Here is a 15492-nt window from a genome sequence, read left to right as displayed (position 1 = left end):
ACACAACTAAGCCAATATACTGTAGACCGTGGAGGAAAATCAAATCTAGACAAAAGGTTTAATCATATTTTCTATTCAAATCAATATTCTGTTGCAGAATATTTAAATCTTATCAAATATTTTAATTGCTCATTTAACGTGCATTTTAAGCAATGTCCTTTTCTGTGATGTCTATAGGCATACCAAATGCAAAATAACAGTCTCATCCCTTTGTCAATGCAGCATGTATGCCTTTGAGAACAAGTCATCCTCTGTCAGTTTGACAGACATTAAATGGTCCTGCAATCCTAATGAAGAACATGCAGAGGTCACCCAGCCAGTGCACTCTTCCAGAAGATTTAAAGTTCCCTCTGATCTGCAATGCAACAGGCCATATTGAATCCAGATTTGACTGGTGCAGGTCATTCCATTACCCTTCCTCGCCTTCTATGCTTTATTTATGATAGGTCCTGTGGTCTGGTATGAGGCCATTACAAGAATGCGTACCTCTCTGAATAATCAATAAATAGGTATTTTATCATTTGGTGACAAACTTGAGGGAAAGGGGGATGGGGGCATGGGGGATTCATTACCCAAATCCATCAGCAGTGAGAAATAGGCACACTTATAAACTTGGATGGAGAGGAAAGTGCTTCTTCCACGAAGACAACCGAATGCTGTTTAACAGGCTGTAAATATGGCATTCCAGTCTCATTGGGACTATCTTATGAAGCACGGTGCAACACAGCAAAGGGTTGTAAATTCCCTGAGACCAATTAAGGCTCTGGTCTCTGGACCTAGAGAGACCCTTTATCTCCTGACCTGTAAATGGCAAGGCTGAGGCCAGGCTGCAGTGGCCAAGGTGGAAGACAGAGAGCCCTCATTCACAATGAGTTATTAAGCGTATTTTTTGAATAGATGGAAAAATTGTAGCCTGGCTATTTAGTGTCATAAAGCGCAGTGAGGCCCAGGCAGGCTGGAGGCCTCCTAGGGACAAAAGGCAATACCATTACAATCAAATCTGAGATGGAAGAGGGATGGGGCTGTCCACTCTGAATTTTTATATTGTCAAAGAGCTGGGAGGAAATAATGCCATCCTGGAGTGAATTAACCTCTGGTGTGGGGAGAGACGCCCGATGTCATCTACCGGCACAGGGCCTGGATTGGACAGGAAGACCGAGGAAGGGGGTTAGGAAGAGAGAGGGGGAAGGACTGGGGGGTGGGGGCTGCTTCAATAGGGCTGGAGGTATTCCCACACTGCACAGCGGTTCCAGTTTTGCAAGGGTGCTGTTGCATTTCCAACAGTCTATTGTGTTCTGGTTAAATTAATAATTGCAAACTACACTTCGAATTTGTATTTTGTATTTAGGCCTACAACCTATTTCAGTTATAAAAGACACACACTGCCAACGTAGCATGCTAGGTCAGGCAGCAGTAGGATACAGACAGATTAGAGTCAGGTGTTTGCACACTGAAACAAATCCTGGAAAACAGGATATACCAGTATCCTGTGTTGTGTAGGCTACTTTCTGTCTTTATTCAACGGACAAACATCCTAAAAAACTATGGATTCGTCGGATTGAACTGTTAAGGTGCAGTAGGCCTATATATCATATAACCTTCGCATTAGTATGCTTTATTACTTATTGATACAAAATCTGATTTTGCATTTTTTTTTTCACAACTAACCTATCCCTCTCAAATGTGTTTCGGCCTACTGTATGAGTAGGCCAGTGTGTTTTCTACATGAGCAAATAGTCATTTTTTGTTTATAGTCATTTTGGTGGTGTCACCTTTTTCTCATTTAGTACAAAATATTTCCATTCGGTATTTCTTGCCGAAGTCATTGTATAAAAACTCTGGACTTGTAACTACCTGTAGAATCCGTGTACACGTCGAGGGCTACCAACCGCCTTAAAGAACCAATAAGAGACCTCTATGTTAACAGGTTAAAGTTCATCTAGAGAGGAAGTTGTTGGCTGCTGGCCCTGGTGGAACACTAGCTAGTAGCTACGGGATGACGACCAGTAGTAATGCTTATCAGGACCTTTATTTAACATTACTAAATTATGTCAGTCCATGACTAGGTAATCGCATCTCGGAATAAGTACAACTATAAACGTGCATTAAGTAAGGATGACAATACGTTTATCACACAATAAAAAAAAGACTTGCCTGTTCCATGTAAACCCCGGAAGTGTTGTATACAGAGCTAGCTTGCTAATTGTTTGCTAAGGCAGCTAGCTAGCGACATCTATGCTGTTTTAGTTGTCCAGCACGTTTTTTACTCGAGTATTGTGGAAACGCAGTACTGATAATATGGTCCATAACGGCAATGTAAAATCCGTAGTCCGTCACAGAAGATAGCAACTGCCATCTGGCAAGCAAGCTGTTTTACAGTTAGCTTATCTGCAAGATGATGGGACAACGGACAATGTCCGTCTTTTAAGGGGTTCGATACCAAAGGCAGGTTGAAACACTGCACTGTACACTAGTCGAAAGGTACTTCTCAACCCTTAGGGCACCTCCGGATGTCATATCAATGATCGTTTGTCTCCAGCTGTCAGAGCTTTGTTCAGGTATGTGAAGCCGATTGATCACAGCAGTTCTCACCCTGTCGCTCAAGTTATTGTGGGCCTAATAGTTTGTTTGCAAAGCTCCACGAACATACCAACGTCTGTGCTTCCATGTATGTCGAGATAATTAAAATCTAAAAATACGAGTCATTTTTTTTAAGGGGACGCTGTTTTTCTTTTAACATGAAGAATACTTTCATAGCGCTTTCTCGGGAGTTTGGTGGTCATAATCTTGTCCAAAACAGTAGCCATGTCTTCATAATGACACGATGTGTCAGGACAAGCTGTGGGGAGACCCACTTACCCAGTATCAAGCTAAATGCATTTACTTTCACTTTCAGCGTGCGGACATCATGAGTACCAAATTTGGACTGATCAACTACAACTCCCGCAAGCACATCTCCATCTCCGTGCCCTCCTCTACAGAGGTCATGTCCCCACACATCAAGTCTGTTGAAGAGCTACGAGTGCTGGGCATCAACCTCAGCAACTTCAACCCACCTGTGCAGTTCTCCATCTGCGTGGCGGGGGTCTTTGTGTTTTACCTCATCTATGGCTATCTGCAGGTAATTAAGCTGATGGTTATTAGACAAGTCAATTTCTCTGTCTACATGTCTGTACATAAGGACAAGTGCATGAGTTGAATGTAAAGTTTAGACTGTAGTTATCTAAGTGGTAGCTAAATAGCTTCATAAATCTGTGTTGTTGTTCTTCTCAGGAGCTTATCTTCTCTGTGGAGGGATTTAAGCCCTTTGGGTGGTACCTCACCTTAGTGCAATTTGGCTTCTACTCCATGTTTGGCCTGGTGGAGCTGCAGCTAACACAGGACAAGCGGAGAAGGTGCAGTTTGCCTGTGGTTAATCTATATCATCTATCATTCTGTTTTGCCTCAATTCTTGCTGAAATTCATTGATCTGTGATTAGTTTAGAATCTTGCTATTGTCGTCAACAGTCTAACAACGTAATGTGACTATCTACACAATAGCCGTGTTGATTAACCTGTGTTTACATCTGTCTGCAGAATACCTGGGAAAACCTACATGGTGATAGCATTTTTAACTGTTGGGACCATGGGTCTGTCAAACACTTCATTGGGATACCTAAACTATCCCACACAAGTCATCTTCAAGTGCTGCAAACTCATTCCTGTAATGATAGGAGGAGTTTTCATACAAGGTAATTATATTAAGCATCACATGATGACTGATTGATAGTGTTAAAGGCACCCAGTGCAACTTTATGTAAACATTCAATGAAAAACAAACATTCAATTTCTAGTCTTTTCTACACGTAGTAAGTTTCAATAACTCCATACCATTACATATCGACATTCAAGGAGCAAAGATGAGACGTCGTTGTGTGGTGAGAACTGATAGAAAATTGTAAACAACAACAATCGCCGGTGGGGAGAAGCCATTTTTCCATTGAATGGAAGCCTGCTTTATTTATTGTAGGTTACAAAAAATAAAGAAAATGGCGGCGATTGTTGTTGTTATCGATTTTCTATCAGTTCTCACCACACAACGACGTCTCATCTTTGCTGCTTGAATGTCGGTATGTAATGGTATGGAGTTATTGAAACTTACTACGTGTAAAAAAGACTAGAAATTGAATGTTTATTTTTAAGCCTCGAAAGTTGCACTGGGTGCCTTTAAGAGTTATATGTTAGGTAATTAAATCAACTAATCTAGGACTAATTCTTAGATATTTTATTGGAAGTCTGTGGCTGTGCATAAACACACATGTTCACAAAAACAACACAAGTGGTCTCTATGTCCCACTCTTACTCGTTTCTTAACTAATGCTTTACCACTCTACAACTTATCTTGAAGTTGCCATCTTTTTCTCGTCCTGTGTTATATTCCGACAAGATCCTGGACTCGTCTCTCGGCCTTTGAGATTTCCATCTCTCCATCACACTCTCAAGGTTCCTGATCCTCATGATCAGAAGGTTTTTTTTTTCCTTTCTTTATTGTGATTTTTTTTTATGCAAGTGTGTGTGCGGACCATAGGTCCCTCAGGGGCATGAGTGAGTGGAGAACAGCAACTGTGTGTGTGTGTGTGTGTGTGTGTGTGTGTGTGTGTGTGTGTGTGTGTGTGTGAGTGTGTGTGTGTGAGAGAGTGTGTGAGTGAGTGAGTTAGTGTGAGTGTTTTCAGGAATGCAGGAGGGATCTGATGTGAGCCCTTCAAAGGGGGGAGCCGAATCAAAGCACACCAGACCAACCTGCTGCGTCACCTTGTCATCCCCAAGGCATCGGCCTGTTTGGGAAGACTCCTCTTTTTCTTCTTGTTTTTTCCCTCCACACTTTTTTATTTTTTTCCTACACTTTTTGAACGTGTCCAATTTGAAACCTTCTTCATCCTCTTCTCCGGTTTTTGTGGAAGTGATTGAGTGGGAGAGTCCAGTTCAAACTTTTTCCCCCCCATCTTCCTGTTTCATTGGGTCTCTCTCTCTCTTTTTCGCATGCTTCCTATGCCTCAGCTCAGTGGTGGATGCTTGTGCGTGTGCGTGTGTGTGTGCTTTATCGCCTGAACTTGTTCAAAGGGGCCGTGTGCAAAGCCAACCTGCAGCCAGTGTCACGGAAGCTCCTCTCAACTCCTCTGATCAGAGGCTGCGCTGGCGACTCGTTCATCGAGAGCGGCGAGCTCCCTCAACTCAACGAGTCGATTATTTACCTGACCGCAAAAACAACAACAAAACTCCCACTTGAAAGCCATCAGCACTGAACCAATCAAGTCGATGAGTTCCCAGCACAGGGGTGAAGCATGCCCATAAGCACCACAAAGCCTGTACAGTGGAACTTGAAAGGCTCTATTCATCAAGATGACAAGTATCAGAGAAATCAAACACCTGTCAAATGGAGGCAAACCCTCATAATGTTCAACTTCTTGCCCGATGGAAAGTTCACTGATGGTCTTGGTGGTTGTGCTCAGATGTACTCAGATGCAGTGTTTGTGTGTGTATTGTAGGGAAACGCTACAATGCTGTAGACGTCTCTGCTGCCCTGTGCATGAGTCTGGGCCTCATCTGGTTCACCCTGGCGGACAGCAAAGTGGCCCCCAACTTTAATGTGACCGGTAAGGCAGAATTCTCACTGCTCCTGTGTGGTTGTGACTGTTGGACTGTGGTATAACCTGCTGAGAACTAGTTAATATTATTTTTATTCCCTCCTGGGTGAAATCCAAAGACCCATCCGTAAGGATTTCCATCTCAGTCTCTGTTCTTTGGTACTCTGATTGTGGTGAAAAACCATTTCCTGTTTAAGCTTTGTCAAGGGCCGTACCTAATTTCCTCTACCTCGTTTTCTTTTCTTTTGGAAAACTGAAAATGTATTTTCGTATCAAATACGCTGTTTCACGCCTTGAATTGGAGAAAGCTGAAGGCTATCTGAAACAAACTCCACCAACTTGTGAATATCAAACATAATGCATTGACTTGTTATTGTGGCCTTGAGAGCGCAGATGTAGAAGAAGTGTAAGCATAGATTGCCTGCTCTGAAGGGGATGTTGTTGACCTTCAGAGCAGACAGCCTGGCTTTAGGGTGTGGGCTCCGAAGGAGAGCTCATTTGTTGTTTTTGTGATACAGTACACATAAGCACTCGTTTTTTACTGTTTCTTTTGTGTGTGTGTGTGTTTGGTATGTATATGTGTGTGTGTCTGTGTGTTTGTGTGTGTGTATATGTATATACATGTGGGTGGGTGTGTATGTGTCTGTGTGTGTCTGTGTACGTGTGTGCCTTAGGGGTCCTCCTCATTTCTTTGGCCTTGTGTGCCGATGCCGCCATTGGAAATGTTCAGGAGAAGGCCATGAAGATCCATAACGGCTCCAATTCAGAAATGGTGAGTAAGTCTCATCATTATCACCTCTTGTTTGGGTATATCTCTGTGTCATCCTTGGACGGTGCCACGTAGCCAAAACACAAAAGAGCGTGTCTTATTATCCCTGCCTGGCTGAAAACATTTTTAAGAGAAACTTGTTCTCTTGCCTCTGGCTTTGGCCAGGGATTCACAGAGTAGTTTTTAAAAGCTAGTGTATCAAACTCCCTCACACTGTTCAACCAAACATTTCAGTACTGTTTCCATTAATCATGCCCACCCTTATTATATTTTATACCCTTATTTTATTCTGATCTTCTGATCCTTGCTTCACCCTAATGACCTATAGCACAGCCCCATATTCCCTACAGTACGGTGCCTAATGTGATTCCCATGAGGCTAACCTTCCGTAACTTTGGTGAATGGGTGACTTGTGTGTTCCTCAGGTTCTGTACTCCTACTCTATCGGCTTTGTTTACATACTGTTGGGCCTGTTGTGTGTCGGGGGACTGGGACCGGCCGTGGCCTTCTGCTCACAGGTAAGGCCACATTAGAGTCTGTGCTTCTGGTCACTGCCCTGTCCGACACCCAGTGTGGGGTGGACATGCTGGCACAAAATGGTGGTGAGACGATGATGGTCTCTTCTGATGTAGCGCTTTGGAATCTAGGAAAGTGACATATAAGTGTGACCACTCAGTTATTAATTTAGTCAAAACAAGCAAAAACAATCAATCAAACAAACAGAAAAGTGTTTGAACCCACACTACATTATATGTATTAGTGCTTGTTAAGACCAAATTCAGCTGAGTCATTGGTCAGTCCTACGCACTATCTCTCTCCAGCTTAGACACCCACCCCCCTCCCAAAGAAAATATGTATTTGGTTAGTTGTACTGTTAATACTGTAAATATTTCTGGTCTCTGAAGCAATTTACCTTTCTCTCTCAGCACCCTATGACAACATATGGTTACGCCTTCTTCTTCTCCCTCACGGGCTATTTTGGCATTTCGTTTGTGTTGGCATTGATCAAGCTGTTTGGCGCCCTGGCTGCGGTCACAGGTAAGTTGATTATCCGTTCAGCTTGGTTGTTTTGGAGTTCCCTTACTGTTACTATAGTGAACAAAAAAATAAACAAAACAGTTACTGAACTCTAATGAAAGGGTTGGCAAGGATGCATTCTAAAATGTCTGTGTGTTGTTGAGTTGTAATTCTTACAGAGCATTGCTGTAAGTCATAAACTGCACCCATCTTTCTGATATGGAAGAAGGCATGGGTAAAGTGTCCTCCCCTCAGTCCTTGAAGATATTTTTACTTTTCTGTTACAGTGACGACCGGGAGAAAAGCCATGACGATAGTGCTGTCCTTCATGTTCTTTTCAAAGCCTTTTTCCTTTCAGTATGTATATGTATATTACTTTTATGTTTATCAAGTCACCCACCAAAGATTTTGATAGAAATATATGAATAACACCATGAATAAAGAATAAGATTCATATTCATGTCATTTTTACACAGATGATGAATTATTAATGTCTTGTGTGCAGGTATATCTGGGGTGGCCTGCTGGTCGTACTTGGGATCTTCCTGAACATTTACAGCAAAAACAAGGACAAGATGAAGCTGCCCTCCCTGGCAGAGATCCGCAGTCGTCTGCTGAGGGAGGGGAAGGTCCGGCTGCTCTCACAGAACGTCTAGCGCCCGGTCTTGGGGGAGCCCCACGATATATAGGACCTCAGCTCCCAGACCGGGCCTTTGGTTTGGATGTGGATCTCCACGCTGACTTAACCTCAAGGGCCTTAGTCAGTCACATTCCTATTAGGAGAGCCGTGATGGTCGATCAAAGGGAAACTGTTGAAAAAAAGCCAAAAAAAAAGCACAGTTTTGCACTATTATTGGTGACTTTCGATTGTGCAGGACTTGAAGGAATGAGAGACATTTTAACGGTTCAAAAAATACCACAGACTGTAAACAGACCATGTCCAAGTTGAATGTGTATCAAATGGAATCATCTTAAACAGTGAATCTTCACCCGCACGTGCCACAAGAAATAACTTCTTTTTTTGTTGTTTTTCTTAATCAAGTGTGTAAGATGCATACATTTCCATAATCTATTTTAATTTATATTTCCTGACTATACTGGAAGTGGGGATCACACACACACACACACACAAACAAACACACACACACACACACACACACTAAGTTGCAGCATCTTCAAAAGGGCAGGGACGTGGAAGTTTATCGAACAACGTGTCAACTGCCATATTTGCTAACCGTTTGTTTGATGACCAGACAGCTCTTTTTACATTAAAAAACAAACTGGGAAGTTTATTCAAGACGAGTGGATGTGTTTTCATAAATTTTAGTGTCGTAAATTGGCTTGCCAGATGACTCCATTCATTGGCTGCAGCCAGTCAGGGAAGTTGAACGTCTGCCAAAGAGCTTCTCAGATGTTTAGCCATCAGATAGCCCTGGGCTTGTTTGATTAGTAACCCTGGAATAAGATAGCACCAGAAAGAAAACAAACATTGTTCGGAGAGCCTGGCTTTAGACCTAATTTGGATGAGCAGAAAATAATCTTTGTGTGTGTGTCGTAGTGATGTTCTGCCATTGAAGGAGGGCTCTGATATCCCAAAGGGATTGATAAAAGCTCAGCAAGCAACACCCTCTGGGTGTGTTCGCAAGTGTCTCTGGGCAGCATGACAGTAAGTCGGAGAGAACAGAGCTAACTACCTGACAACGAGGAGGAGCTCCTATTTCAGCAGCGCTTGATTGGATGCGGATGTTAAACCACATAACTATTGATGTTTATGGAACCAGTTCATTGCTGTTTCCCAGTAAAGACTTCATGCAGGAAGTCAGGAATCTTATGCTGGTCCTGCTGGTTCAGCACAGTTCTCCATGTTCAGCCAGAGTTAACCTGTCCACCAACACACACACCCAAACACACTTTCACATAATATACAGTAGTACACTTAATGGTGTCCAGTGGATTCAACATTTTCAGTCTCTGAAAATAACCCCATCAAGGACTTAATCCAGTGGCTCCCATTAATGATTTTAAAAGTGATTTAAAGAGCTCAAAATTGAGCACCTAAATTTTTTTTTTTTAACCCTTCATCACACAGGCATCGCTGCAGGTGTATAAACTTGCTTTTACAACTGGTAGTGGCACTATACATGCCTACAGATGTGTAGTTGATTGTTAAGCAATCATTATGAATGTTTTCATGTCGCCAATGTCTTTTGTCTTGTCCTTCATGCATCTTGCTGGCTCTGTATCCATCAAAGCTTTGGATGAAATGATGATATTTTTGCCAGCGCGGTATGAGGTAGAGTGCAGCTCTGCTAGTGGTCTAATGGAGGTGGCAGAGTGACAAGCCGACACCCGGGCAGGAAACCCAACGCAGGGCAATTAGAAATTTGGTATTTCATAAAAAGTTGGCTCCTCTTCAGAGATGACACACTGACAGATCCTTCTCAAGGGTCTTTCAGCTTCCAGCGCCAAGCTAACTTACACAGGATGAGACTAATGTCCTCTCTGCCTGATATGAATTATGTCCAAGACAACATTTCACAATTTCTAAATTTCTAATATCTAACTCGTCTAGTGGTGTTTAAACTGCATAGCGATGTTTATCATCAGAGAAATTTAGAATTGGTGTTTCAGAGATATTAACAAGTTGGGGTTTTGAGATAAGTGGAGGAAGACTGATAAATCTCAATTTGCACAGCTAACTGGTTGACATTATATTGTATAAAATCATGAAACGATAGCTGAATGATATTTTTTGGGGGGAGGGAAACTCTAAGATGCATATATTATATTTCATCAATAAAACTGTCAACCAGGAACACAAGCATTTGTTTAGATGTGTTCTGTCATAAAGTCCTCTAATGCAGTCCATTCATCTCCATTTGCTAAGAGGTGATGACTGCCATGCTCCCCGCATAGGCCATTTGGATGTATTTGGGCCTGGAAAGCCCAGTTGACTCGAGGCAAATGACACTATTCATCTTTTTGTTCTCTCTAGAAACTCATGGAGCTGGATAGAAAAGACCTTTTTGAAACAACCAAAGTCACATTTGTCAAGTGACACACTTGGTCTTTCCCCCTTTGCCCCCCAGCACCAACTACCCCAATCTAGAGTTTTGCAGCTGTGCAATGTATTCGCACATTTTGCGAATTTGCAAAAACATTGTTCATTCATAAGACGAACGAAAGATTTTTTCAATGGACACTTTTCACTTTTAGCCATTGAACACTTGTGTAATTATTTATCAATGCTGACATATTTCATAGGGGAGAAATAAAAATACATTATTTATGTAACAACAAAGTTCCAACACAACACAAAGAATTCACAGAATGGTTTAGCATTTTTTAAAGGGTGATTACCTGATGCAGTGGTATGTTATGTTCCTGTTTTTATACAACAGCTCTCTATACCCCCCCCCCCCCTCTATTTCTCACTGTCCATTTCTCAACCACTCTCCATTTCTTTATTTTTCATTCTCCCACTCCCTCTCTCTCCATCTCCCTCTCTCTTATTAATGTGGCCCGTTTACCTAGGTTCAGTGACCTCTGCGCCGTTCCGCTGGCCCCCTGCAATAAATAATGGGAGGTGTCCACAGCTCATCACAACAGCAAATAGGGTGGCGCCGAACAGGTCGTCCTCCTCTGATTGCCCCGGCAGGGGGTCCTGGCAGGCCATTCATTACGGCCAGTGCTCGTGCAGGAGGTGCGAGGCAGGCCCCTCTCTGTCCTTGGACCCGGCCGGGGTGGGCTTCGCAGGCTGGACTGGACAAAGGTGTGTAGAAGAGAGAGAGGTAGGGCAGGCTAACTGGGTCAGTGGCTTTGTTTGGGTTCTCAGACGTGCAGATACTGCACAGCACAGGGGGTTGAGAGCCAGTGATTGTAGAGGATCCATAACAAACCGTTATGGGGTAAAATGCCCCCAAAGACGTCACTGCATTTGTTGGAGTGCTCACCCACGATCACCTCCATTTTGAGCAGAGCTTGCTGACGCATAACTGTGGGCCAGGCTTTTGCTGCTCTGTGTGTGTGGCTTCAATCGTTAACATTTTGTTGACAACCTGTCAACAAGTCTGTGAGAAACAAAAACACAATTCAGTATTCAATCCATTACCAACAGGCAGGCTACGTTGACTGGATTAGCGCTGACTGTAAACCGTGATAAAGATATAGGCAGCAATATGCAGAAGTTCATCTTGACAGGCGTCCTCTGTTTCACCCAGGCCCGTACACACAGGTTTCTGCTGCCAGAAGCACACACACAAACACACACACACACACACACACACACACACACACACACACACACACACACACACACACACACACACTCACACAAATGGAAATCATTCAGGTGGACTCCCTGAAATCCCCCCACACACAAGTTCTGTGAGGGAAGCCCTGAATTTTGTCACAACATGCTAATGTCAGCCACATATCTGCTGAGTGAGGAGTGTCTTATGTCATCACAACTAAACACCACCAGCTGCCTAAACACGCATAGCGGTCTCAGCAGAACTCATTTTTTTGATCTTTCTACTAGTTTTAGTGTTGCCATATTGTTTTTCTGGATGAGGGTTCATGGCTTTGTGGGTCTTAATGTAGTCATAAAATGACACAATATACAATGACACACACATTTACAGGCTGAGGTTGCTTAATAGCAGCATGTTCAAAAAGCATTTCTCATCACAGTCGTTCGCATGACAGCAAGTGTAATAAATCAGAGTTATGCAAACACCTCCACTCATGAAATGGTGTCACGGTCTGTGTGTGTGTTTGTCTGTGTGTGTGTGTGTGTGTGTGGTTGTGTGTGTGTGTGTTTTTGCGTGCGTGCAAGGGAGCATGCATCTTCGCATGTGATTGTGTGTGGGGGTACAATCACGCTTGTCATGATCCTCCTGCACAGATTTGCCTTGTCAGCACCCCCACACCAGCAGCAAGCAAGGCAAGGAAGGAGTGAGCTCCACACACACACACACACACACTTCATTCACATGGAGACGCGAACAGCTTGTGCGGAGCCCCGGAATATTCCGCAGTCACTCATGAAGAGAAATTCTTAATAATAAATATCACCCTAATAATGAATGGCTTGGGCTGCAGCAGTTGTCTTGGGGGCATAATATCTAATTTCCTCCCAACGTTTCAGACCCTAACTCCGCCCGTGTCACCAGCAGTCCATCATTAAACCAGAATGCAGGTTTCTATCACTTTTATTTATTTTTCAAATCAATGTATAAATCCGTACCAGGACGTTACAGATGAGCTCCAATAAATTACCACTGCTGGGCAAACCCGGAATGTTAAGTACCGCGAGGCGGGCGGGCAGGCGGCGGCACCGCCGTGGTGTACAAAGGCACGCCTCTGGGCGGGAGCACCACACCAGCTCGGCCAGATAATCCCCTGCCCCACACACACACACACCCACACACACAACACCCCTACAAAGCCATGTATTTAATTATACAGCACTTAAATAATGCACAATGCATCCTTTAACACCCACTAAAAACACTGTGCTTTATGGCTGGGCGGGGTAGCAGTGTGAATTGGGAGAACCAGAGACAGACTCGGGTTTTTCATTGTCTGGGGGCCTTGTGAGCACTATTCGGTTCGAGCTGTTTGATTTTTTTTTTCATTGTGATCTACCCAAGAACAAAATCGAATATCAAGAACACACTTTTCACACAATTTCATAAATTTTACATACAATTTAGCTATAACCATAGACATGGTTTTCATACTTAATTCTGAAAGTGTAGACAACCTGTTATAATGAACCACTTTTAGGATAAACACATATATTTACTAAAAGTGAGAGTGCCTTTCTTTTCGCCATATGGTTTGTGTGAGCATCTTTAGTTTGCTTGGCTGCCTTCAGAGATGCAGAAAACAGGGAGTTTGAGCAAACAGAAGGAGCAGAGCACAAACACACCATATTGGAATAAACAACACTGCCACGTTGCATTATGACTCAAACCCAAGGCCATCCAGGAGGCCCACACCACTGACCTGGTTTTCATATGTGGCCTCAGTGCAGTACCTGGGCTCTGTAATCTCTGCCATCAGCAGGAGGAATATGTTCCCATCAGGGCCCATAACGTCAGGGCTCACCTTTGCGCTGACACCCTGTGACACGCATATGTGGCGAGGCAAGAGCCCCGACCGAGGCTCCGTGGGCTTGAGGGAGATGGCGCCTGACGTCGGTCCGAGGGGGCGAGCCCTTCTCAACTCCTCCGTGGTGAGGTGGAACTGACGGAGGAAACGGAGGGGACAAAGACGGAGGCTGAGGCACTGAATGTTGAAGATGGCTGTTGTTGTTATGGTTTATTGTTGTTGTTTTTTGTATTTGGAGAGATGAAAAGAGGGTGGGTGGGTGAGGGCGCTGGAAGAAGAGAGGACGAAGAGAGATTGTGACGCTGAGCCTCAACGGAACGAGGAAACACAGCTGGTGTGCACACACGCTCCTTCCAGGGTGTAGATTTGTCTTGACAATGGATGTAAATACCCAGCTCAGCCCAGCAGGCCCTGCTCCCTGTATGAGCATGGAGGCCTCTGTACACAGCACCGCTCATGATGTGGAAGGAAAGCAGGAGGCCACAGTAAAAAACTCTGCATTGTTTTTTAATCATGTGGCACACCATGCTCTCCCACAGAAGACACACTGTAAGGGCAATAGTTAAAGAATGCATGGAAACATAGTATGATGGAAATAAATACAATTTTATAGTGTAATACAATGCTATTAAATAAAATATGTTGTACAATGCTAGTAATTGGTTATTAGATTTTAATAATTAGCATAATAATGCTGTTACAAGTTGAACATCATCAGGTAATTAAAATAATATATTAGCCAGAAACCACACCCAACCTAAACGTATGTTCACATTACCATCACCATCCATTACTGTGTCTTAATCTGAGGAAATGCTTTAGTTGGCAGCGTATGACATTATCATGCACAAAAGAGAAAACATCATGTTGCCAAATGCTGAAAACTTCATTATATTTTTATCCTAACCTTTGACTATCATATCATGGCCTCAACAATCACAAAGGCGAATGACGAAAGAAAACCCATTTAAAAGCCAGAGTGGAGTCGGGCGGCGAGGCTTTTTGCTTTAATAAAAAATAATAAATAATCCAGTTGTCAGCAGCGGCAAACGCGAAGCAATTTAACGCATCAGTGGTGGTTGCCTATTAATTTGTGTAGAAAGAGAGGGGAGCCTGGGAGCACAGATTTGAGGGACAACCGGGCTGCATTATGTATCGCTTTGGAAGCAAACAAGGCGCACACACACACACACACACACACACACACACACACACACATACACATGCACACTTTTTTTTTTTTAATTATAGGGCCGTTTCCCACAATGTAAATGCTAGCATGGGAGAAGTATATTATGGTGAATTAATAAAACGGCTCAGAGATAGAGGCCCATATGTGCGTGTCCTTGGGGTGTAGCATCAATAATGCTTGCCCTGAGGCGTGTTTCGTTCGGTGCTGTTCCTATGCATGCATTTGAGATCCGTGTACGCAGTAATTGGGTACAAAACATCTGACCCCCCTCCCACCGCCACCCCCAACCCGCACCCCCAACCCCCCCCCCAAAGAGGATGCGTCGGGACACTGAAACGAAGCGGGTTGGGTCCCTGGTATTGCTGGAACGGAGCCAAGAGCACTAAATCCAATGGCGTTTGGATGGGAACCAGAGCTGGTCCCAGGTGTCTCTGGTGATGATGCATGTTTGGCTGGTCTGGCTGGGACGGAGCTGGAGGTTCTTTGGGGACTGAGGAGATGGAAGGGACCTCTGCTGGCTTAGTGGAGACAGAGGCAGCAGCGACAACCCTGTAACAAAACAGATCTGGCAGCACACATCAGTTGGACCCATGCCACATAAGGGCCTGAAGTGTCAGAGGCAGCTACTACCATTTGGATGTCTCAGTCATTGCAAAGGTGATCCAAAACAAGACAACAGTGACAAAGATGAACAGCAGCCCCACTGGATGAATGGGAGATCCTATGAGTCAATAGGTACCCTGCTAAAAGCTGTTCCTGCTCACTGTTTGCCA

The 15492-nt window shown here is 43.7% G+C and overlaps 1 protein-coding gene across 1 annotated transcript; it reads left to right on the top strand.

Moving 5' to 3' along the window:
• The first annotated feature begins 2071 nt into the window (after window positions 1–2071).
• Window positions 2072–8157, top strand: slc35b3 (solute carrier family 35 member B3). The gene is made up of 10 exons (XM_080854792.1): window positions 2072–2558; window positions 2897–3121; window positions 3274–3395; window positions 3577–3731; window positions 5526–5633; window positions 6299–6396; window positions 6819–6911; window positions 7320–7431; window positions 7698–7767; window positions 7916–8157. Exons 2-10 carry the CDS (start codon window positions 2909–2911, stop codon window positions 8064–8066), a joined length of 1122 nt encoding a protein of 373 aa, XP_080710918.1. The 5' UTR covers window positions 2072–2558; window positions 2897–2908; the 3' UTR covers window positions 8067–8157.
• Window positions 8158–15492: the final 7335 nt, after the last annotated feature.

The sequence above is a fragment of the Sprattus sprattus genome (genome assembly GCF_963457725.1).
Source record: "Sprattus sprattus genome assembly, chromosome: 17".
Taxonomy (NCBI): domain Eukaryota; kingdom Metazoa; phylum Chordata; class Actinopteri; order Clupeiformes; family Clupeidae; genus Sprattus; species Sprattus sprattus.
This window is presented reverse-complemented; position numbering and strand designations above follow the sequence as displayed.

Excerpts from the sequence above, each read along its gene's own strand:
- slc35b3 (XM_080854792.1), top strand. The coding sequence starts at position 2,909 with ATGAGTACCAAATTTGGACTGATCAACTACAACTCCCGCAAGCACATC. Across the intron at positions 3,732-5,525 it reads AGGAGGAGTTTTCATACAAG|GGAAACGCTACAATGCTGTA; the intron begins GTAATTATATTA and ends TGTGTATTGTAG. Across the intron at positions 6,912-7,319 it reads CCGTGGCCTTCTGCTCACAG|CACCCTATGACAACATATGG; the intron begins GTAAGGCCACAT and ends TTTCTCTCTCAG.